The sequence below is a fragment of the Python bivittatus genome, unplaced genomic scaffold (genome assembly GCF_059951505.1).
Source record: "Python bivittatus isolate LINGU-HERP-01145 unplaced genomic scaffold, Pbiv_v1 ctg000700_np1212, whole genome shotgun sequence".
Taxonomy (NCBI): domain Eukaryota; kingdom Metazoa; phylum Chordata; class Lepidosauria; order Squamata; family Pythonidae; genus Python; species Python bivittatus.
Genome location: NW_028277098.1, coordinates 45,269,984 through 45,290,542, shown reverse-complemented (window position 1 = coordinate 45,290,542; position 20,559 = coordinate 45,269,984). Strand labels below are relative to the sequence as shown.

General features: G+C 35.4%; 1 protein-coding gene across 1 annotated transcript in view; it reads right to left on the bottom strand.

Annotated features, from left to right (window-relative positions):
• Window positions 1-20,559, bottom strand: part of FAF1 (Fas associated factor 1) — a 212,948-nt gene that overhangs the window by 188,625 nt on the left and 3,764 nt on the right. Inside the window, exon 2 of the mRNA XM_088128543.1 lies at window positions 5,171-5,239. Within this exon, the coding sequence (XP_087984669.1) occupies window positions 5,171-5,239 (69 nt within the window). The remainder of the gene's footprint in view (window positions 1-5,170; window positions 5,240-20,559) is intronic.

Sequence of the window (20,559 nt, the reverse complement as noted above, 5' to 3'; positions counted from 1 at the left end):
GTGCTAAATCTTATCAGTGGGCCTTGGCAAAAGAAAGAATTATAGTTCTGCAGGCAGATTTTTTACTTTTTTTTAGTTTAAGCAAATGTCCTATATTCCAAAAACCAGAAGCGTCCATCAGCTAATTTAAAACAGTCAAATCTTGTACATCTGCATAATTATTCAGTTTTTGCTTTGGGATAGCATTTGAATTCAGTATTAAGCTTTATTCTTTTAACTGTTTAAAGCGATTTAATCGCAGTTTACTCAAATATATAAAATGCTTCCTACCTGAAGTTTAAACTCGGTACACTGAAAATATGAATTTGTGATAAGAAATACTAAACAAGAGGGGGAAAAAATGTTAGTTCAGAATGCCAAGCACTCCTGTACTCTCAGGTGCTGCCTTTTGTGTGGACTATGAGTACAAAGAACTCTCTATTACAAGAAATAGAGTAGCTTCTTCATAAAAAGAAATTGACATTTATTAGCCTTGCCGCTCACTTGATGACTCTGCATTTCTTGCTGGCAGCTGTGCAAGGATAATAGAAGTAGAAAGAGTTCATTACCGCAGTAATGAAATTTCAACTACTGTTTAGATAAGGTTGCATATGGTGCTTACATTACTTTCATAACGTTGTCACAAAGCCTTACCAAAGGCTTACTTCTGTACTGATACTGTGCATTACAGAAAACATTATAATTTTATACCTACATTTTCATGCATACTAAATGTAATATTTAATAGCAAATTGGAAATAAGTTAGATTAAAAAAAACTGAGGTGCTGGCTGAATTTTTGTAATCATGTTCCTTTTTTTTGCAAAGAGCTACAGATGTAAAAAACAAAACCCAAGCTAAAAATCTCTTTATATTGTAGGCCAGATTAACAGCATCCTTAGGCATTTAGGCTACCCCTCGCCCAAATGCATGGCTACCATTTCTTTCATATATTATTGTAGTGCCCTGGAATACCTCAGTACTTTTCAGTTAACTGTAGTGTACATGGATGGAAAGACACAGATATGCTTATTTATACATTATTTTCCTGGCAAAATACTTATGCTGCATGATAGTGTTTTTTTTTCTTTTCCCCATCAGTGCATAGCATTGTTAGAAACAGATTCAACTTTTGGACTTCTGGTGAGGATTCATGGTGAACTAGACATCCCTGAAGGCGCAGGGACAGCATTGCAGTGGAGATCAATGGCCTGACAGTGAATTCTGGCCGTCAAAATCTCTCCGGAAAAAGGAGAGATTGTGAGATTGCCCACGTGTATTCTGGACAGCTGATCCTTGTGAGTAGACTGCAGGAACCGAGGTTTTTGTGGTCAGCTCATGAGTTGAGCAGCTGGGAGTTGAGGGATTCCAACCAAGCTCATAGCCGTAACATAGCCTATATGGACACAAAGTTCAGCTGAGCCTCATTTCTTAGTCACTTTTGGAAATTGCTTCTTAAGTGCTTTTTAGCTATTAGGAACCTTCGCAACAGCAAGTTATATAGCACTGGGTAAGTCTCCTCTAATCCTCAGTGAAAGAAGTTTTAAATATAGGTTTAAGGATTTTTTTAAAATAAACTTTTCTTTTGGAATAAACAGCAAAGTCATTTCTTTATATATTTCTTTTCTTTTTCTTTCCCATATTCTTATTTTTTCTTTCTTTTCTATTTTTCTATTTTTCCTTTTTTTCTGCTCTCTCTCTCTCTCTCTCTCTATATATATATATATAGTCTGTATTAGTTCTTATCTTTTTAATTGTAATGTTTAATAAAATTATTATAAAAAAAGAAACAGATTCAGCTTTTGAATTCAATTTTTCTTGAATGTCAATTAAGAGCACAGGAACTGTGCTAGAAAAAACAAGACTGGAAACTAAAGTTTTTATAAGTATGCTTCCTGAATTTTCCAATAGCAAGATAATAAAATTCTATAAATATCTCCAAAGCCATTGCTAAAGTATCTATACACAGTAAGTTAGTCAGGTTACAAGCTATAAATCATTTTACATAAGAAACATATGAGATAGTCCATGCTGTACATAAAAATCTCTAGTAAGTGCTTTATGGAGAACATCAAAACTTACAATGTTGCCTAGAAAGTTTGTGTTAATATTCTCTGGAAGAGCACACACTGGGGAATCTAGTTTGCCACTTTTCTTCCCTTGTAACTATGTCCTTTATTTCAGAAAACTGTCCTTCTGATTTATTTATTTTTCTTGGTTTTCCTCTTGAATTTTCCTTTGTAAAGTTATAAACATAAACAATTAATTTTTTTTATCCTTATAAACCTCTTTCAGATTTGCCCCTTTTTCAGGTTTATCCTTTATTTTTTTCAAGAAAATATGGTCACTGTACTTGTAACAGATGTACAATAACCACTATACAATGAATACCTTCTAGGAAAACTATATCTTGGCCAACAAAAAGAACTATGGGCACACCTGAATATTCTAATTCTTCATGATAACTAGCAGATGAATTATTAAAATTTGGAATTGAATTCTATAGGAAATGTCTAGAGTTTGATTCCTAACTCTAACTCCAAAGTACACTTGAAGGGTTATTTCAGTATCCCTTCATACCCCAACATCCTGATACAGGGAGCCACCAAACTGTATTTGGTGAGGTAGCACAACACTTACATAAATCTATGATTATCCAAACTGTGGAAATGAAGAATCCAGAGAATCCTGCACCTTAGTTTCATAAATTAAAAAGCTGAGGTGCATAATTTTTGAAGATAGTGAAATACCATATCCCCTCTTTCATGATCTGCATGTGGGATGGCACAGCTGTAAGCACTAGTAACTTGTGTGCTTTTTTATTATTAACAAATAGTGTCAGTTTGTTGAATTAGTAATTAAACAACAATTTTGCACTTCCTCAGCCTCATATATTCTATATAAAACCTACAACAGAAGACTGTTCTTTTGTTGTATTCTATGGCAGACCATTGCACTGAAGAACAAGTCTTGTCTCTTTCAGTAACTGCTTTCCTTAATTCAGGCTGCATTTAAAAAAAAAAAAAAATGAAGAAGTGTGGCATACTGCATATTCAAAAGGTGTCTGTGATTGATTGACTGATTATGTTCCATCAAGTTGTTTTTGACTCCTAGCAGCCAAAGGTATCTGTACTTATGTTTTAATAGCATATTTCTGAGAATACAAAGGAGAATCTCCATAATCCAGGACTAGGTATCTGAATTTCAAATATGTTCCTCTTCTTGGCCCATATCAATGTATTTTCTATCTATCAAAATCATAGGCAATCTGTAGTCCCAATAATGCTTTTTTTAAAAGCCCTGGACTGCTGAAATTTAGCAACAAAGTCATGAAAACTGGCAGAACAATTTTTTTGCAGTAAGGATTAATGCTTTAAATCTTAAACCTTAAAACACAAGATAATTATAATCTTATGTTCTGAATATAAGAGATAATCATGTATTATTCAAAGCATTTCCCTCTAAAAGGGAGAAACTCAGAAAACTGCAGTTTTCCCAATTTATATGACATTACACCACTGAATGTTCTCTTCTGCTCAGAAAGACAACTAGATTTCCAATAAATTTCCAACTTCTCAATGTATCTCTGAAGATCTGAGTTCCTAATACAGATCAGTTGACACTAAACTCTTTTCCATCATTGTACAATATGAAATGTTATACCCATTCTGTTTCTTATTTAACCTTTCTTTGACCCATGAAAATGCATTATCTTTATTGGCACAAGTATGTAGATTTGAGAATTTTTGGCAGGAGATTTTGGCAAAGATTTCCTGAAAATTGAAGTACAGTTACAAATAGATGCTTACACATGCTTACTGTCCCCCTTAGAATCCAGATATTTCTTATGAGACATGGTTTCACTTTTCTAAACTCATGCATTGCCAAATATGTCATACTTTATTGTGTATCTGAAGAATTTGATCTTAATAAAAATCTGCCTAGGACTGAACTCCCTTGGGAGAAACAGATCCTTTTCTTAAAAGTCCAGGAAATTTACATTTACTATGGACCCCTGAAAGGAATCCAAATCAGACTTGACTGGAGGTACATGTTGTAAGTAGGTAGCCATAAGAATGCAATAAAAAATAACTGGACTTGAGAATGTTAACATTTCTTTTTTCACTATAGTATACCCCTTCTCTCCATTAGTTTAGAAAGAAAAGTTGTATCCTCCTGGAAGCATACTCTGTTGTATATTGTTACCATTACTTCACTTCCAATACACACCTCAAAAAAAACATGAAAGCACAGAGACATATAATACTTGATCAAAGGTAAGGAAATACAACTGATGCTTTGTCACCATGAACAGCACGTTAAAATCAGAAAGCAGTAATGATGTCCAAAACTAAATGGAATCCTTACAAAGATGTAAAAGGAGAAATTTCCAGCCCTGCCCCAAGACCCTGAAAAAGGACAAAGCTACATCATGAGTAACATCACCCAAAATCAAATGCAATGGGAAAACATTGCAACCAATTGGGCCAATAAGAAAACTCTGGTTACTGTTCCTTGCAATGCCAAACTACAGGTTTTTTTCAAAAGTGAAGGGCCTATTGTTCCTTGTAGTATGTACTCTGAATATGTATTTCTTGATTTAGGATTTTAACCTGTCTTTCATTCAGGAGCAAAAGGCAGGTTATGTTGTGCTCCATCCTGTTATTTTTAAGCCTGTGCAGTTAAGTCAGGATGACAGAGAGTGACTTTCCCAATTTTTCCCAGCGAACTTCCCTGGCTAAGGAAGGACTAGAACCAGGGTTTTCTTCCTCCTAGTCCAACACTTTAACCACAACATCACATCTTCCATGGCCTGCAAATGGGGTGGCACATTTGACACAGCACTATATACACTAGTGGATCCTTTGAAATTTCAGTCTTCCAACTAGCCCTGCTAGAATTCCAGCAATTTCTCCCTCTACCATCCTGCAGTCAATTGATACTGTAAATATAGATTGCATAGGCAGCAGAAGACAAAATATTGAGTCATCAATTTCTCACTGGTCTGACCTCATTACAGACACTCACAAGTCATACCACTTTTGAACTCCCTTTACAGCTGTGAATTTACATCCCTGTGTGCAAAATCCAGGAAACCTATATTACCATTGATATTGCTGATTAGCAATATCTTTTCTGATTTTAAGCATTTTTACTACATCAAACACATAACCAGTAAAATAAATACTTACCACTAAATCCCAGTTATTTTGTTCAAGTAAGGTGATAGCCTCATCAATATTTTCTATTCCAGTACATGCCTAAAATAATGAAGGAGAAAGGTTCAGCTGAAAAGATCTGCCAAAAAATATTAATTTGTTAAAAATCCAACAGGTTAAAGCCACATTCAGCAAGTTCACAGCCGCTTGATATCTAGACATCTGAAACATAAACATAGATTGAATGTGGTAGTTTAGATTCTATTGTATGAATTCAAGCAATTTAGATATCTGCTGGTAAACCAAGAATGATTATCGAACTTGTAGCTCATCTTATTAATCGAATGGCTACCTTTAATATCATTGGGCTACAATACTATAGCTGAATGTTTACACAACTCTTCCTATATGCAAAACAGTTAACAATCGTCAGGCAACCGTCTTTCAAAGAAAGCTTGTTGTTCCCATTTTATTATGAGGAAAAGATCTCTATCCAGTGATATTCAGCAAGTTCCTTATACGGTGGTTGCCAAATATATATTCAGTTAGGAGGTATGACCCATCATAACTTATCCCATAAACATAGTTATAACCATTATGAAGTATCTTCCTTGAAAGAAAGATACATACATATTCTTTAATAATCAGTAAAAAGTAAGAGAATATAGCTCTGCAACTGAGTGTTAACTCTGCAAGAGGTGCTAGGTTCAGCTTTTGATATACCCAAGTAAAAGTACCAGCTAAAAGTATTTTTAACTGTTTTCATATTTATCTTCTCACACACAAGGCATTCGAGGCAAAATATAAAAACAGTGAAGGAGGAAATCACAGGGCTGGAAAGGCTATCTTCCTAGATATTTTGAAGAACTCTGCAATCCAGAAAATTGTACTTAGCTATCTTAGTCCAAGTCAAACTAGATATGAAAGAAAATACATCCTTGCATTATTCTGCATATATTTTTAATGTGCATGTAACAAAGCAGGGTTTAGTAATCACTGGGATTATAGCAGATTTGAATACAAAACTTTTTCATTATCTGCAGCAGTAAGGAAACTCTTCACCTTAAAGTGGCATTTACTTTTTTCGGAGAATGTTCATTAGCTTGTAAAAATAATATCTGCATGTTAAGCACAAAGGAACATATACCAGCACATTTAGATTTGTTACATATTTCAGATGCACATCTAAAGCTATACAGTTGGATTTCACTCCTACCAGTGGAAAGGAACAAGTTGATTTGTACTTTTTTTTCTTTCCCAACAGCTACTTGTATTTTCCAAATACCTACTGTGAAGGGCTGAAAGATTCCCCAAAGCAAACTTCTCTTATGAGAGAAAGGACTCAAGTGGCTACAAGAGAGAGAAAGGAATTAGCAAAAATTGTTCCTTTTTCCATTGTTGGTATTGTTTTGGTGAATCAAACATCTTCCACAGATAGCAAGCCTTCTGTTTGCAAATCACGAAGGCAAACAGTAACTAAAGCAAAAATTAAAACCAGATTTCATATTATATTTCCTACCTAGTAACCCCAGTTTCTCTTGAATCTTTCTTTTTTCATATGCAAAACACACTTTCTCCCTGATCCACATATAAAAGCAGACTTGTGCCTGCAGTTCAGTGAAAAACCCAGGTGGGATACAGCTACAGTTTTGTTTCTAAATTCCACCCCAATTTTTGGAACATTTTACACCATCAAAATCTAAGAGAGGGAGAGGGAGAGAGAGAGAGAGAGAGAGAGAGAGAGAAAGAACTTTACATTAATCTTCATGCATTCAGAGTGCATCAGTTCTCATGCATTCAGATTGCATCAGTATGTTAGATGTACTTCCTAATGGGATATGAGCATGCTTGGATAAAACTGGGTTTGGGAGTAAAACTGGGCTTTGGTTGCACTTATAGCATACTGGGCAAAATGTGCTAATACTGACCAGTATTATGTCCTTACTGGGAATGCTCTGTGTGGCACTGGTATACAACTAAGGCTGGTAAACTAATCTACTCTTTATGTTATTAAAAAGCACTGCAGGTAATCCTCACTTAACTATTCATTCAGTGACCATTCAAAGTTCTGACAGTGCTGAACAAATGGTAGTTATGACCAGTCCTCGAAGTTACAGCTGTCGCAGTGGCAATGCGGTCACGTGATCAAAATTCAGGCACTTGGCAGCCCACCCACATTTACGACCACAGCATGCCCTTCAACTCCCCCATCTCCACTTTTTGGCTACCCTGCACTCTGCCCATGCTGCCTACCCTTGCCACCCCCAGCTGATCTTTGCCATTTTCTTCCTCCCACTGTTGACGAGGCGCATCCAGCCGAGGCAGCTGCTGGCCCTTCATGACACCTCACGACACCTCTGCAAGGCCTTTGCAAGGCCTCTGTGATGCCTCGCAAAGGGACACAGCTGCCTCGGCCGGGCACAACTTATCAGCAGTGGGAGGAAGAAGACAGCGAAGGTCAGCTGGGGGTGGCGGGGACAACAGGGGTAAGTGGCGGTGGCAGAGTGGAAGGCATCCAAAAAGACAGAGATGAGAGGAGATGGGGGGGAGTTGAAGCAGAGGTGAACACAGCAGGGTGGCAGAGCCTCCTCTGCTGAAAGGAGTTCGCCAAGCCTGGCCAGGGAGGAAACAGGGAGACAGAGCCGGCAGTTCATACAGGGCAGGAGAAGCATGAGGTCATCGTCTAACAACCACAACTGGGACTACTGGAACTACTGTTGCTAAGCAATGCGGTCATGTGATGTTTTGCCTAATGACCACTTCACTTAGTGATGGCAAATCCAGTCCCAATTAGGGTTGCTAAGCAAGGACTACCTGCATGTGAAAGGCTCAGTTGACCAAAGTCATGATGTGAAACTAAAGAAAAGGGGAAGGATATAATCACTCAGAATAAAAGTAGCTTAATCTTATGAAGTAGAGTTGTTTACATGCAGAGAAATGAAGATGTAACTTTAATTACAATTGAAAAAGCTAAAATGTATGTAACGAAGTATGAAAATGGACATGGAAGAAAAGTTTAAAAAAATGAAAGCGGAAGTAGAATGATTGTAGGAAAACAAAGTGCGAGTTTCACATCACTAAGTATTTGAAGACAGAGTAATCTCTCAACTGAATGAGTGGAAAGTGGACCTAAAGAAAGATAATATAAAAGACAGTGAAAAGAATTACATTACAGAGTAGCAGATGTTAGAAGTATAGTTATAAATCTCCAGTCTTCAAAAATTCAAACTAGCACTCAGAACTAGGTAACAGCAAAAGCATAAAGGACCCAATACTACTAGATTAGCTATTTTATTGCACAGAACAAAATTGCATTTACACAAAACATCTGCCTCATGCAAAGCACAAAACAAGCCACATACACAAATCAGTCTCAGGGTTTAAATCTTAAGTCTTTTCCTCCTGCCCTTTCAGGTCAGGAGATTGTCAACTACTCCTTTCCAGCCTTGACTTTGGAATCTGTGTTTATGTAATAATTCTGTCTGGTCTTGCTGGTTTCTCATTTGGCAGCTTCAGCTCTTACACAGAGTGCCATAGAAACATATGGAATATACTAATGGGAAATATGAAGAAGGATATTTGGTGGAACAGTTTGTGAAAGGGAAAGAGTTTGTGGATCAGAAAAAATGCATATAAGAGAATGATTGCGACAAAAACAAGGACAGTAGAAAGTTAGAATACAGAGAGGAAAAGATAGTTGCAAAGAATATTATCAAAGAGAGCAGAAAATGTTTAAGACTAAAAAACAGAGAGAAAACACAAAGCAATTTTGATGGAAGTTAGTGTTTTTGAAGTTGGTGAATAGGGTTAAACAAGAAGCTTTCAGCAAAATTAACGAAACTGAATAAAAATGATGAAATCTTTTGGAAAGAAACTAAAGTGAAAAAATATTGGAAGGAGTCTATTAGAGATTTGCATAGAAACAATAATAACATGTGAAAGTGTAGAATTAAAGCAAATGCTATTAATATTAATGTCCAAGAAAGAAATGATGAAAAGGAAATCATAAATACTGGGAGAACATTGAAAAAATGTAATGCTGCAGATCTAGATGGTATAACTGGAGAAATATTAAAAAATAGATGTTGTTTGTTTATGGAGTAGCTCTGCAACTAGTTTTACACGTGTGTGAACGCTGAAACAACACTATCGCTGTTTCCCTAAAGGAGGATTAGTTTGCTAATTATGTCTCAGAAGATATATGCCAACATTCTCATAGAAAGATTTTTTAAAATTTATTTTATTCATTACATCTATTTATATAGTCACCCATCTTGCAAAGGAAACTTTGAATAACAATATTAAAAAATGACACAACAACAACACAATGGCACCTGAGGCAATCTATTCCCAAGAATACATGAAGTATCAATAAGCAAAATTTGGGAAATTCAGCAGGTCACTGAGGAAATGCATGAATGTGGGAAAGGAAATTTATTGTTCATTTATTGGATTATGGAAAACCTATATTAAAGTAAGTTTGAATTAATGACTATTTTGCACAAATACAAAGATTGGCTGCTGAATATGATAAGGGTGCTATATGACGGAAGTAAAGCATGGGTGAGAATAAATGGAATGCTTAGTAAATGGTTCAATACTGTTTAAGAAATGTTTATGGTGACATTAGAGGTGTCTTCAGTAGGGACATGAATGTGTCTACTTTTATATCCAAATCATATCACTGTGTTGGCTGAGAACCTGAATGATTTGCAGTGAACAGTTGCTAAAAAGGCAGCAACTATTAAGAAATAAATCCAAGCGAGGGACTGTTTTTCTCACCAAGACACCAAGCATATTCTAGAATTGATATGTGTTGAGTCTCCAAGGTCCTTACACCATTTATTAAAGAAATACAGATCCTTCCAATACAGACCACAATCTGATTTTAATAAAATGACATCAAGGTGAAAAGTCTTTCTTAAATGATGTTGAATGATATTGTTACCTCAAGAAAGCATACTACAGGAATGCAAAGAGGAACTTAAAATCTTTTTTAAAATAAACAGAACACCAGGAATGTCAGAGACAACCATCTGGGAGAAAAGTAAACCCTATATCAGAGGAATTTTTATAAAGCTTAAGGCAAAACAGAAAAAAGAATAGACAAAAAGCACAGCTGGAGGGAAAAGTAAAAGAACAAATTCATAAATTCAATCCAAAGAGACAAATGTTGCAAGAATCTATTCAACAATTTGTCAAACGACAATTAGAATTACTGGAAACAGAAGATGATAAAAATTGTTAAACAAAAATAAACCAGGGAAATTCTTGGCATACCAGATCAGAAAAAAAGAAAGATGGACAATGCAGCAGCACAGGCAGTTATGGGCGCCTCTAGGACTGTGCATGTAACACTTCTGCTGCGCGAGCTGCATTGGATGCCAGTCTGTTTCCAGGTCCAATTCAAAGTGTTGGTTATGACCTTTAAAGCCCTTTATGGCATAGCCCCAGGTGACTTGAGGACGTCTCATTCCCATTACATTGATTCATCCCACCCAGTGCAGCAGGAAGGGTATATTATGGACCCCATCGCCTAGAGAGTTTTGATTGGCAGGGTCCAAGAGGAGAGCCTTTTCTGCTGTTGCTCCCACTCTCTTGCACCCTGAGGTGAGATTGGCCCCCTACTCTGTTGGCCTTCTGAAAGGGCGTTAAGACCTGGCTCTGCCGACTTGCATGGTGATCCAACGGGGGTTCGCAGCACTGGGGATGGCTGGTAGCCTGAGGATGCTTTCTCCACCTTTTCAATTTGCACTGTAATTTTAACTTTTTAGCTTATTTTTAACCTTTTGTAGTTTTTAACTTACATATTTTTTCTAGGATTTTATAGTTTTTTTATCTGTAACACTGCCTACAGATGGGTGGCATATATAAATTTGAAAAATAAATAAAATAAATATCAGCAATAAAGAAAGGAAACAAACTGTAATATACGATACTGGAAATTATGGATGAACTTGCAGAATTTTTTAAGAAACTATATTCTAAGTCTAATATCAACAAAACAGGTCTGAATAAATACAGCAAAAATCTAATATTTAAAGAATGTAATGAACACAAATATTAAGTAAATCCATAACTATTCAAGAAACTAAAGAAGCAATTTAAAAAATTAAAATCAGAAAGGCGCCTAGTTCAGATGGGCTGACAGCACAATATTATAAAGAACTGAAAGAAGAATTGTTGGAACCATTGACAAAACAGTGCATGAAATCAAACAGAGGCAATATCACAAACATGGGAAGGTTCATATATAACCCTGATTCATAAAAAAGGGAATGGTCTGAAGAAATCTCAGTCTTATAGATCAATTTCCTTAATGAATGTTGATTACAAAATGCTTATCACAATATTATCTGAAAGTTTAAGAAAATACGTCCCAGACATAATGCATACAGATCAAACAGGTTACATTCCCAAGAGGAAAATGAAGGAAAATAGCAGATTCGTAATAAATACACTAGAATGCATTAATAACAAGCAAAATATTGGCTATAATTTTCCAGATGCAGAAAAGCCTTTGATAACTTGGAATGGCCACTTTTACTAGCAGTATTAAATAAAATAACTCCTGGAGAAGGAGTTCAAAATTTGGGTAGAAGGTATATACCAGAGGCAAATGGCAAAGATCACAGCTAATGGAGCACTTTCTGCAAGTTTTTCAATAAGTAAAGGCAATAAGGAGGTCCAGTCTCTCTCTTATTCTTTGTAAGGTCTCACCAGTAGCCTAACCTTCAACCTATTTTGGGAATAGTTACAGCAAGAAAAGTGTAATTACATGTGCAGATTTGGTACATTCAGATTCCAGAAAGAGATTAAAATCACAGTGAGAATTTTAAAATGAGGGTAGGAATCCCCAATGGTTGATGTATTTATAAACTGCCAGAAGAATAGAAAGTGATCTTGGAAAAGAAGGAAGCATTTTAAGAAAGGTGACAGAATTTGAAGAACTCATACAGAATCAAGACCATGTACAAACTGTTATTAAAATATGATAGGAAGACAGAACAAGTCACACTTTGTATGATAAAGTAGATACAAAATTTTAAAGAAGCAATAACCATAATATCTCCCAATAACAATGGGAGATATTATAGAAAAAAATAAATAACATTCACATCAAGTTATAACCTAAAGGGAAATTGGTACAAAATGTTATATAGATGGTACATAAGTCCTTCAATCATTTCAAAAATAGTCAATTTATATAATAAAAATGTTGGAAATGTTATAATAAAGAAGGAATGTGCTATCGTATGGTGATTATAAAAAAAATCTTGAAAGTATTGGAAAGAAATACATTGTATTATTCAAAAAAATTAAAACTTGAACTGAAGCCTCAAATATTTTATCTAGGATTTGTTTCAGAACATATAAACAAGAAACATCATAATTTATTAAGATACATGTTGACAGCTGGAAGGACAAAGCTGTCACAACATTTGAAAAGAGATGCTTTGCCAATGACATTAGACTGAGAAATCAAACTTGGAGAATACACAGCAACAACAAAATTAATAGCATACATACACTATAGAAGTTTAACCAAATTCAAGCAAGAATTTATATATCATATATTGCATAACAAGGCAAACTTAGACATTTAGAGTATAGTTTCTAATGGAAAAGAAAATTTGAGATAGAAGAAAGAATTCAAATGGAAATCAGAAACATTGCCTAATATATTGATTGCAATAAATAGCTGGAGTATAAGAGGAGGGAAGAGAATAATTTAAAAATAACTGGTTTTCAATAATGTTTTGTGATCTTTACTTTTATATTTTTAATATATTTTTTCTTTTTCCTCTTTGGAGGAAAAAGTAAATTTTTAATTAAAAAAATTCATCACAATTTATAATTTCATAATTTTACTGTATGATCTATATTACTTGTTATTCCTGATATTTGTATTCTGCGTAGAGTTTAATAGTGATTCTTGGAATCAAAGATATTCAGCTATCTTTAATTACTTACAAATATGGAAAAATAATAGCTTCATCTTGTAAATTTACCTGATTCTATTTTTATACTTTTTCTGCTGCTTCTTTCTTGTTTATATAATTCAAAAGAAAAAACTGTCAATTTTAGGAAAGTAGTACTGAAAAACTACCCCTATTAAATACATTAGAAAGGAGGCCAAAGTGATGGTAGGAATAGGATTAAAATATGTCCAATTGCTGCACAATTGTTCTGACCAATTATGTGCATTTATGGAGCCCCTACAGAAATACTAAACTGGGCCCAAATTTTATCTCATCAAAACATAGAGAAGGTACTGCAAGCCTATACATATTTATATATCAGCAAGTTGTATTATGCTTATTTTTAGGTAAATAAGAGGACTACAGCCTCAAAATCACGTCATGATTTTTATTGTATTTCCCCATTGTCATCTGCTCCTTCTGCATTTATAAAGGCATTATATTTTTCAGGTCTTTCCAACAACTTATATTTCTTCTGTGAAGAATTTAAACTACTCCTCAATGCCAGAAAAACAGATGTTAATTAATCTTCAGCTGGTTTTCATTATCAACAAATCTTCATGAAGACTTATTTAAGGGTGCTGCTTATGCTCAATATTTATATTCTTGTTTGCAAGGATTTCTAACTACCAACTGCAACTTTTCCATAAGAAAGCAAGAAGAAACAGAAGCTAGTTATATAAAAACCAAGAACCATACTGAGCTGATGCTCTCCATATGCATGTCTCTTTGAAGCAGCAAGGCAAAAATATTTTACAAAGAAGCAAAATTGCTTTGAATTAATGTATTTATTATTCAGTGGGCATTCTTAAAATGTATTCAAAACAGTCATTTTTTAAAAATCCTACAGTCACGCTTCTAAAAGCTTATATCTGAAGCTGGGTACCATAGTATTTTGTCATTAGTTTACCCTCTGAACTGCCATTATAATTACTGGCATATTGTGCAAGACAGAGCAAAAATGTCTTAATTCTAGATGTCATGATATAATACAAGAAGTCACTGTAGAGCATCCACCAGAACTTCATCAGTGATATCAACTTCATATATTAGTGATATATTGCAGGTGAGGGAAAGAGCAGGAGAACCTTCTCAATGGACAAGGTAAAGCCATACATTCTAATATTAGCTGGCAGGCATTACAGGTAGTCCTCGACTTACAACCACAATTGGGACTGGAACTTCCATTGCTAAGTGAGGTGGTCGTTAAGTAAGTCACGCCTGATTTTACTACCTTTTTGCCATGGTTGTTAAGCAAAACACATGGACGTTAAGTGAATCTGGCTTCCCCCATTGACTTTGCTTGTCAGAAGCCCCTTGGGAAGGTCACAAATGGTAATCATGTGACTCCAGGACATTGCAACCATTGTAAATATTTGCCAGTTGCCAAGCACCCAAATTTTGATCCAGTGACCATGGGGACACTGCAACAATTATAAGTGCGAGGATTGGTCATAAGTCACTTTTCAGCACTGTCGTAACTTCAAAGAGTCATTAAATGAATGGTCATAAGTCAAGGGCTACCTGTACATTAATCTTTCTCCAATATGCGAAGTATCTCATGTAGGAAAATAGTCTCCCCTACCCCTCATTCTGAAATAATCTTTCATGATACTCTGGCATACATGTTGACAAGAAAGAAAGAGAAGAAAACTTTCAAACTCTGCTGAGGATTGGAAATACTGTTATCAAATGTCTCTTGATGTTCTGGCATCCATTGCCAAAGAAGAAAATGGAAAATATTTTTTTCCGTTCAACACACTAGGAAATTGTACTGCTAAATAGTTAAATTAATGATTTAAGAGAGTAGTTGGAGAAATTAGTATTTTTAAATGCAATAGATAATATATTTCCTTACTCATCCTTGAAGTAGCATTGTCTACTTTCTTAACAACCTATGTTCACTGTGAATATATCAGCATGACTTCACAAGAAAAAAATGTGCTATCTGCAGCACAATTTGTTTGCTAGAATTCAGTCAGTTCTGTTCATAGAATAATCCCTTCCACTCACATAATAGCCAGCCTGGATCCAGCCTAATAAATTTAGAGGAAAGCAAGTTATCTGAAAAGGGGGAGGAGCTCCTCAACTGTCCAGATTAACTTTAGTATTCCTGCAGAGTTAACAAATCTGCAAAGGAAAAGAAGTATGGCATTCTTGTTAAAGCAAAGTCTAATGTTTTCAACAAAGTAAACAAACACTTGATAAAATATTGAAGAAGTAAGGGTCTGGTTACACTCCTCCACAGCTATAAAGCAATCCTTTCTGTAATCTATTGCCCTAAATACCTATATACCTACATATTCTAGAAGAATATCTGTGCTAGTCTGTTGCACCAAAAAAGCAAGACAAAGATTCGTTACAAAATCAGGATCAACATTTAAACTTCTGAACACAAGTAAGATGAAAGACAGCTCACACACTGTAAGAAAAGACATTACTATTACAGGAACATAGCCTGAGATAGCCAGATCTTCCCACCTATAAGTCGTAATTCTTAAATCAAAATGCCAAAATCACTCTCTCATATGTAATATTTAGCTTCTAACTAATTGATTTAGGAATAATTACGTATACATAAAACAAAACTGGAGCTAAGTGAGAGGTATATATTACATCCACCAATTTAAAAAGGATAAAGTCCTTCAGTAGAGAACTTAATTGGGTTGTATAGAACAAAATAAATGTAGAGTTCTTTTCAGGGCCCTAAGCAGATGTGCTGCAGATTCAGAGAGAGAAAAAGTTGAGCGCCACAGCAAAACCTGCACTGCTGCCCTCCTAAAAAAACAGAGGAGTAAAAGTTTATTATCATTTATGATTACTAGGTGAACACCGACTACCTGTTATCTTCTGATTTATTTTTGTTCAAATTACTTGCTTGGTTCTCAAAATACTTCTCCATTTTTTCTTGAGACCAGCAATAGAAATGGGTTCACACTTAAAACTGTAGAAAACACTTCTGAAGGGTACCGTATAAGGCCGCAAAAATGTGGATGGCCATTAGAAGGCAGCAAAGAATTAGGGTTTTTTTGTTAATCTCTGCTGCTTCTAATGGTTGTCCAGATTTTTTGCAGCCCATATCTGATAATCTAATTACATCAACATTCCAACAACAGGTACATATGAACATTATGAATTGATCTGAATTACCTCTAAAAATCCCTTATTAGTATTAATTTTCAAAGATAATACAGTAAGCCTGAAATCAACAAGCAAAACATTTTTCAATTCAATTAAAATTCAAATGGCCTATGCCTGCACTAAAACACAAGTGTTCAATCTAGACCTAGAACATATGTGTTAAGTCCAGACACAGACCTAGAAAATATATGTTCTGGGCACAGGTATTCTGGGCTGGCAGCAGCAGTGTCCCCAGCAAACTGCAATGACATCATTAAATACTTGGTACCTGATATCTGATGCAAGTATCAAATAAAAAAATATTATAAAGGCCACCAAAAAAACCAAACAAACCAAAGCCAACAACAGCCAAGTAAAAGAGGCAGTCAAGTAATTACTAGAGGAGGAAAAGTCTTCAGGATGCATCATCTGTCCCATTCATGATGCTAGGAAACAGAACTTGGTGATACTGTAATGACTTAAAGTTTTTTGTCCACATGATAATCACCTGATTGCCTTGGCATTATTATTTAAAAGGGAGAAAAGTTCTCTTAAAACTGAAATGATGACAATTGATTAACAGCACTTGTTACGATCCTACTATGCAAACTCCGTACTTTTAATTCAATTAATGTGTTATGGGTCTACCATTTAACTGCTATTAGCTATTATAACAGGAGTGGGGAAACCTCCATAATACAGCATGTATTACAGCCAGTAAAGGCACAGAGAGAGGCCCTGCCCTTTTCCTCCAACCTAACTCCAAAAATGCTATGCTATCTCATTATACCAGAGGAAAAAGAACAATCACCCCCACTTTCCCTTGTATGGAGAAAGCCACTCCATACAAATACTGTAGAGGCAGAAATATTGTCTTTCTATCTCTTCCTGCATGGTTCACTCTTGTTGCACACTGGAAAAGTTGGTGTGATTATTCTCCATACAGAAAGAACTGAGGAGACTAGACATTGGCCTAAGTGACAAGGACTTTCATTGGGAGCCCCATCTCTTATGTTACCCAGATCACTGGGGATGGAGAGGAGATAATCTGGTTAATGGTCCAGATTAAACCCTCATCCTCATTCCCATATTAGAGCAATCAGGAGGTTCCCAAAATATAAATTGCTATGGCCATGCTATATATCTCCAAAAATGGACCTGCCATGGTTAAAGAAAACTTTATGTCATCAAAGCCACCTAGTTTCTTGCAACAAACTGGATTAAGAAACTAAAAAATGTCACCTTTCTTACTTTCCAGTGTATAAGACTAGATATCTTGTATTTGTCTGCAATAAAAAGAATTTCTATTTATAGTAGGTAAAATATATGTAAAATATAATATTGTATACCCATCATATTTAGCATCTTAAACTGCCAAGACGTGTTGCTATTATATACTGAAAATGCATGTTAAATATTACAGAGCTTTTCTTTTACTGTGTGCTGTTTCACAGCTGTGGTTCTTAAGAAGGTGTTTCAATAATACATATTAAGAAAAGATCACATGAAAAGCAGAGATACCCATGTTGGCAAAAAGAAAATTCCAAATCCATATTAGGGCATTAATTTTATTAGTACAATTCACGAAAATGCACTTTTAAGGTCTTGCAGTTTAAAAGTGGCATTTAACACTGAGAACATGCTATAAAAAAGGAATAACAGCTCTGAAACTGTTTCAAGTCTCACTGAACAAAATATAGTAGCCATGTTGCTAGTCAACTGACTGAGACTTTCACAGATGCTCAGACATCCCTGATAAACAACCACAAGGAAGAGATATTCTTTTTCTCAAGCAAAAAGATATACCCCAACTTCTCCCTCCTTCCTAGAAATAGGAAAATTGAGAGTCCTTTTAAAATGAGGCAGAAGTTACTAGCCAGTCTTCCCAAATAGTCTCAGGTAAATTGCTACCATCTCCAAGAAACTGAGAAGTCCAGGTAAACTGGAACAGTGGGAAAATCTGTTTCTAAAGGATTCTTCTTCTATAGGAACGGATAAAAATGTGAAGCTAGGACTTTGTGCTAATCTGTTTTCTTTGTAGGAGTAATTATCTTTTTTTCTCTATATAAATTTCACAACTGGGAAATTAATCCTAGCCTGCACCTATCCTTTCAAGCTGTTTGCATGAAGTTATACAAGAACCCTCTTGTAACTGGAATTGTCTTATTATTGGGATTTCTTCTGAGGTTCCAGCTGAAAAAGAGCCATTTGTAGCCAACCAGTAACATCTTGTGGTCTAACTAGAGCATTGTTTTTGTTTTGTAATTCTCTTTTAAGTTGCTATTCCTCATTGGAACAGGTTTATTGTTTATCTGTCCCAAGACTGACTATATTTAATATCTTCCTTTTTAACAAAATTTGATTATATTTATCTCTTGTGAGATTGGTCTAGCTCCCAAGCAGAAGAGGGAAGAAGTACTGATATCTCTACAGCTAGTCCCCAACTTACAGCCATTCATTTAGCAACTGTTTGAAGTTACGTTGGCGCTGAAAAAAGTTATTTACGACTGGTCCTTGCACTTACGACCACTGCAGCATGATCAAAATTCAGGCATTTGGCAACCAGCATGTATTTACGACAGTTACAGTGCCCCAGGGTCACGTGATCGCCATTTGTGACCTTTCCAGCTGGCTTCCAAGAAGCAATATCAATGGGGAACTGCATGATTCGCTTAACAACTGTGTGATGTGCTTAATGAGCACGATTCACTTAATGACCACCGCAAAAAATGTTGTAAAATCGGGTGCAGTCACGTGATGCCTCACTTAACGACTGTACTGCTTAACAACAAAGTTTCCAGTCCCTACTGTGGTTGTAAGTCGAGGACTACTTGAAGTGATATGCTTAGATACCAAATGGTCAGGAGCTGAAACTACAGAAATTATTTCCTTTGTTTCACATTTTACCTTTTAATTGCCAGTAAGGCACCACAGATACTTGCAGCCCTCTCTAAAACAAACCAGGGTTGGGAGAGAACACCAAGTGAGGTATCCCCTGGAAGATAGATGGTGACAACTGTAACTACCAAGCAGTACACAAAGGCAGGAGACAGGAACAGGGTGTGCTTCTGAGAAAGGAGTTTTCAATCCTCCTCAGACATGCCATTACAAGGTGTAAAATGCTACTAGATGTAATCCCTTTTAAAATAACTTTACCTTAGTATTTGTTTTCATGTAAAACATCACATATATCACAGTGTCACTGATTCACTAAAAATGTTTGACATTAGCTCTAAAAATGCCTTGCTAACTGTTAAAACAATCTATTGATTACTTAATCCTTTCACAAGATTGTACTGCTTTAAAATAATAATAGCAAAAAAAAAAAAAAAAAAGCAAAGATATATGTGAATTTCCAGCACAACAGAGAGATGAGATTATGAATAACCTTGAATTAAGTGGGAAAGCACAGAGACATTAACAAAGACCTGACTACATACTGGCTTCAATGAAATAATAACATCGATGGTCATTCCAGTCTGATGTTTCAATTCAACAGGTCATACATGTAAGGTTATGATTCAGGCAACATATCACCAAAACATATAGGGAGACAAAACCAAGATGTAATCAAATTCAGGATCTAAATGTATGCTAAAGGAAAAATACAGTCTGCTCTCTAATATGGGTACCTAAAAATATTTTATCTCAAATGCCCAGATAGAATTTTACTAAGCCTCATATAGATCGTAATCTTATTTCTCCCAAACTCTCAAATCTGCCAGTTACAGAGGTATTTTAATAAACAGAAATCATTTCCGATTCATACTCTGTAATAAAAAGGCTCATTGCTTTAGATGTGATCGACTCTTTAGATACCATGTTTGGGGGGGGGGGGAAAGGATATCAAAGGACTTTTATTGTATGCGTTGGTAAACCTGCGATTTAAAAAACGTTCGGTTTTTATTAAAGTTACAAATAAAAATGCATCCAATTTTGGAAAAGAAGCATCTTCCTAAAAAGGTATGAAAGCATGATTTTTCCTCTAGCATGAATACAGCTCCACTAAGTCTTCTGAGGATGCAACCTAAAGGGTAGACCTTAATGACATCATGCAGAAACAAAACAGAAAACATATTCCAGAAAGGAATATCTTGAAAGAAAAAATATTTTCACTTAATTCTTTCTTATTCGCTTGAGATTTATATATTGGAAAAACAATGTTTTCCTATAAATAAAGGTCATATAGGAGAAGTATTACTCACAAGATAATTTGAAACTCTCTATCAGAACTAAATAGTTCTAAAAACAGAACTTTACATAAAAGGCATGAAACATCCTGAAAACCACTGCAAAGTGCTGCTATATAAGCCACGTGAT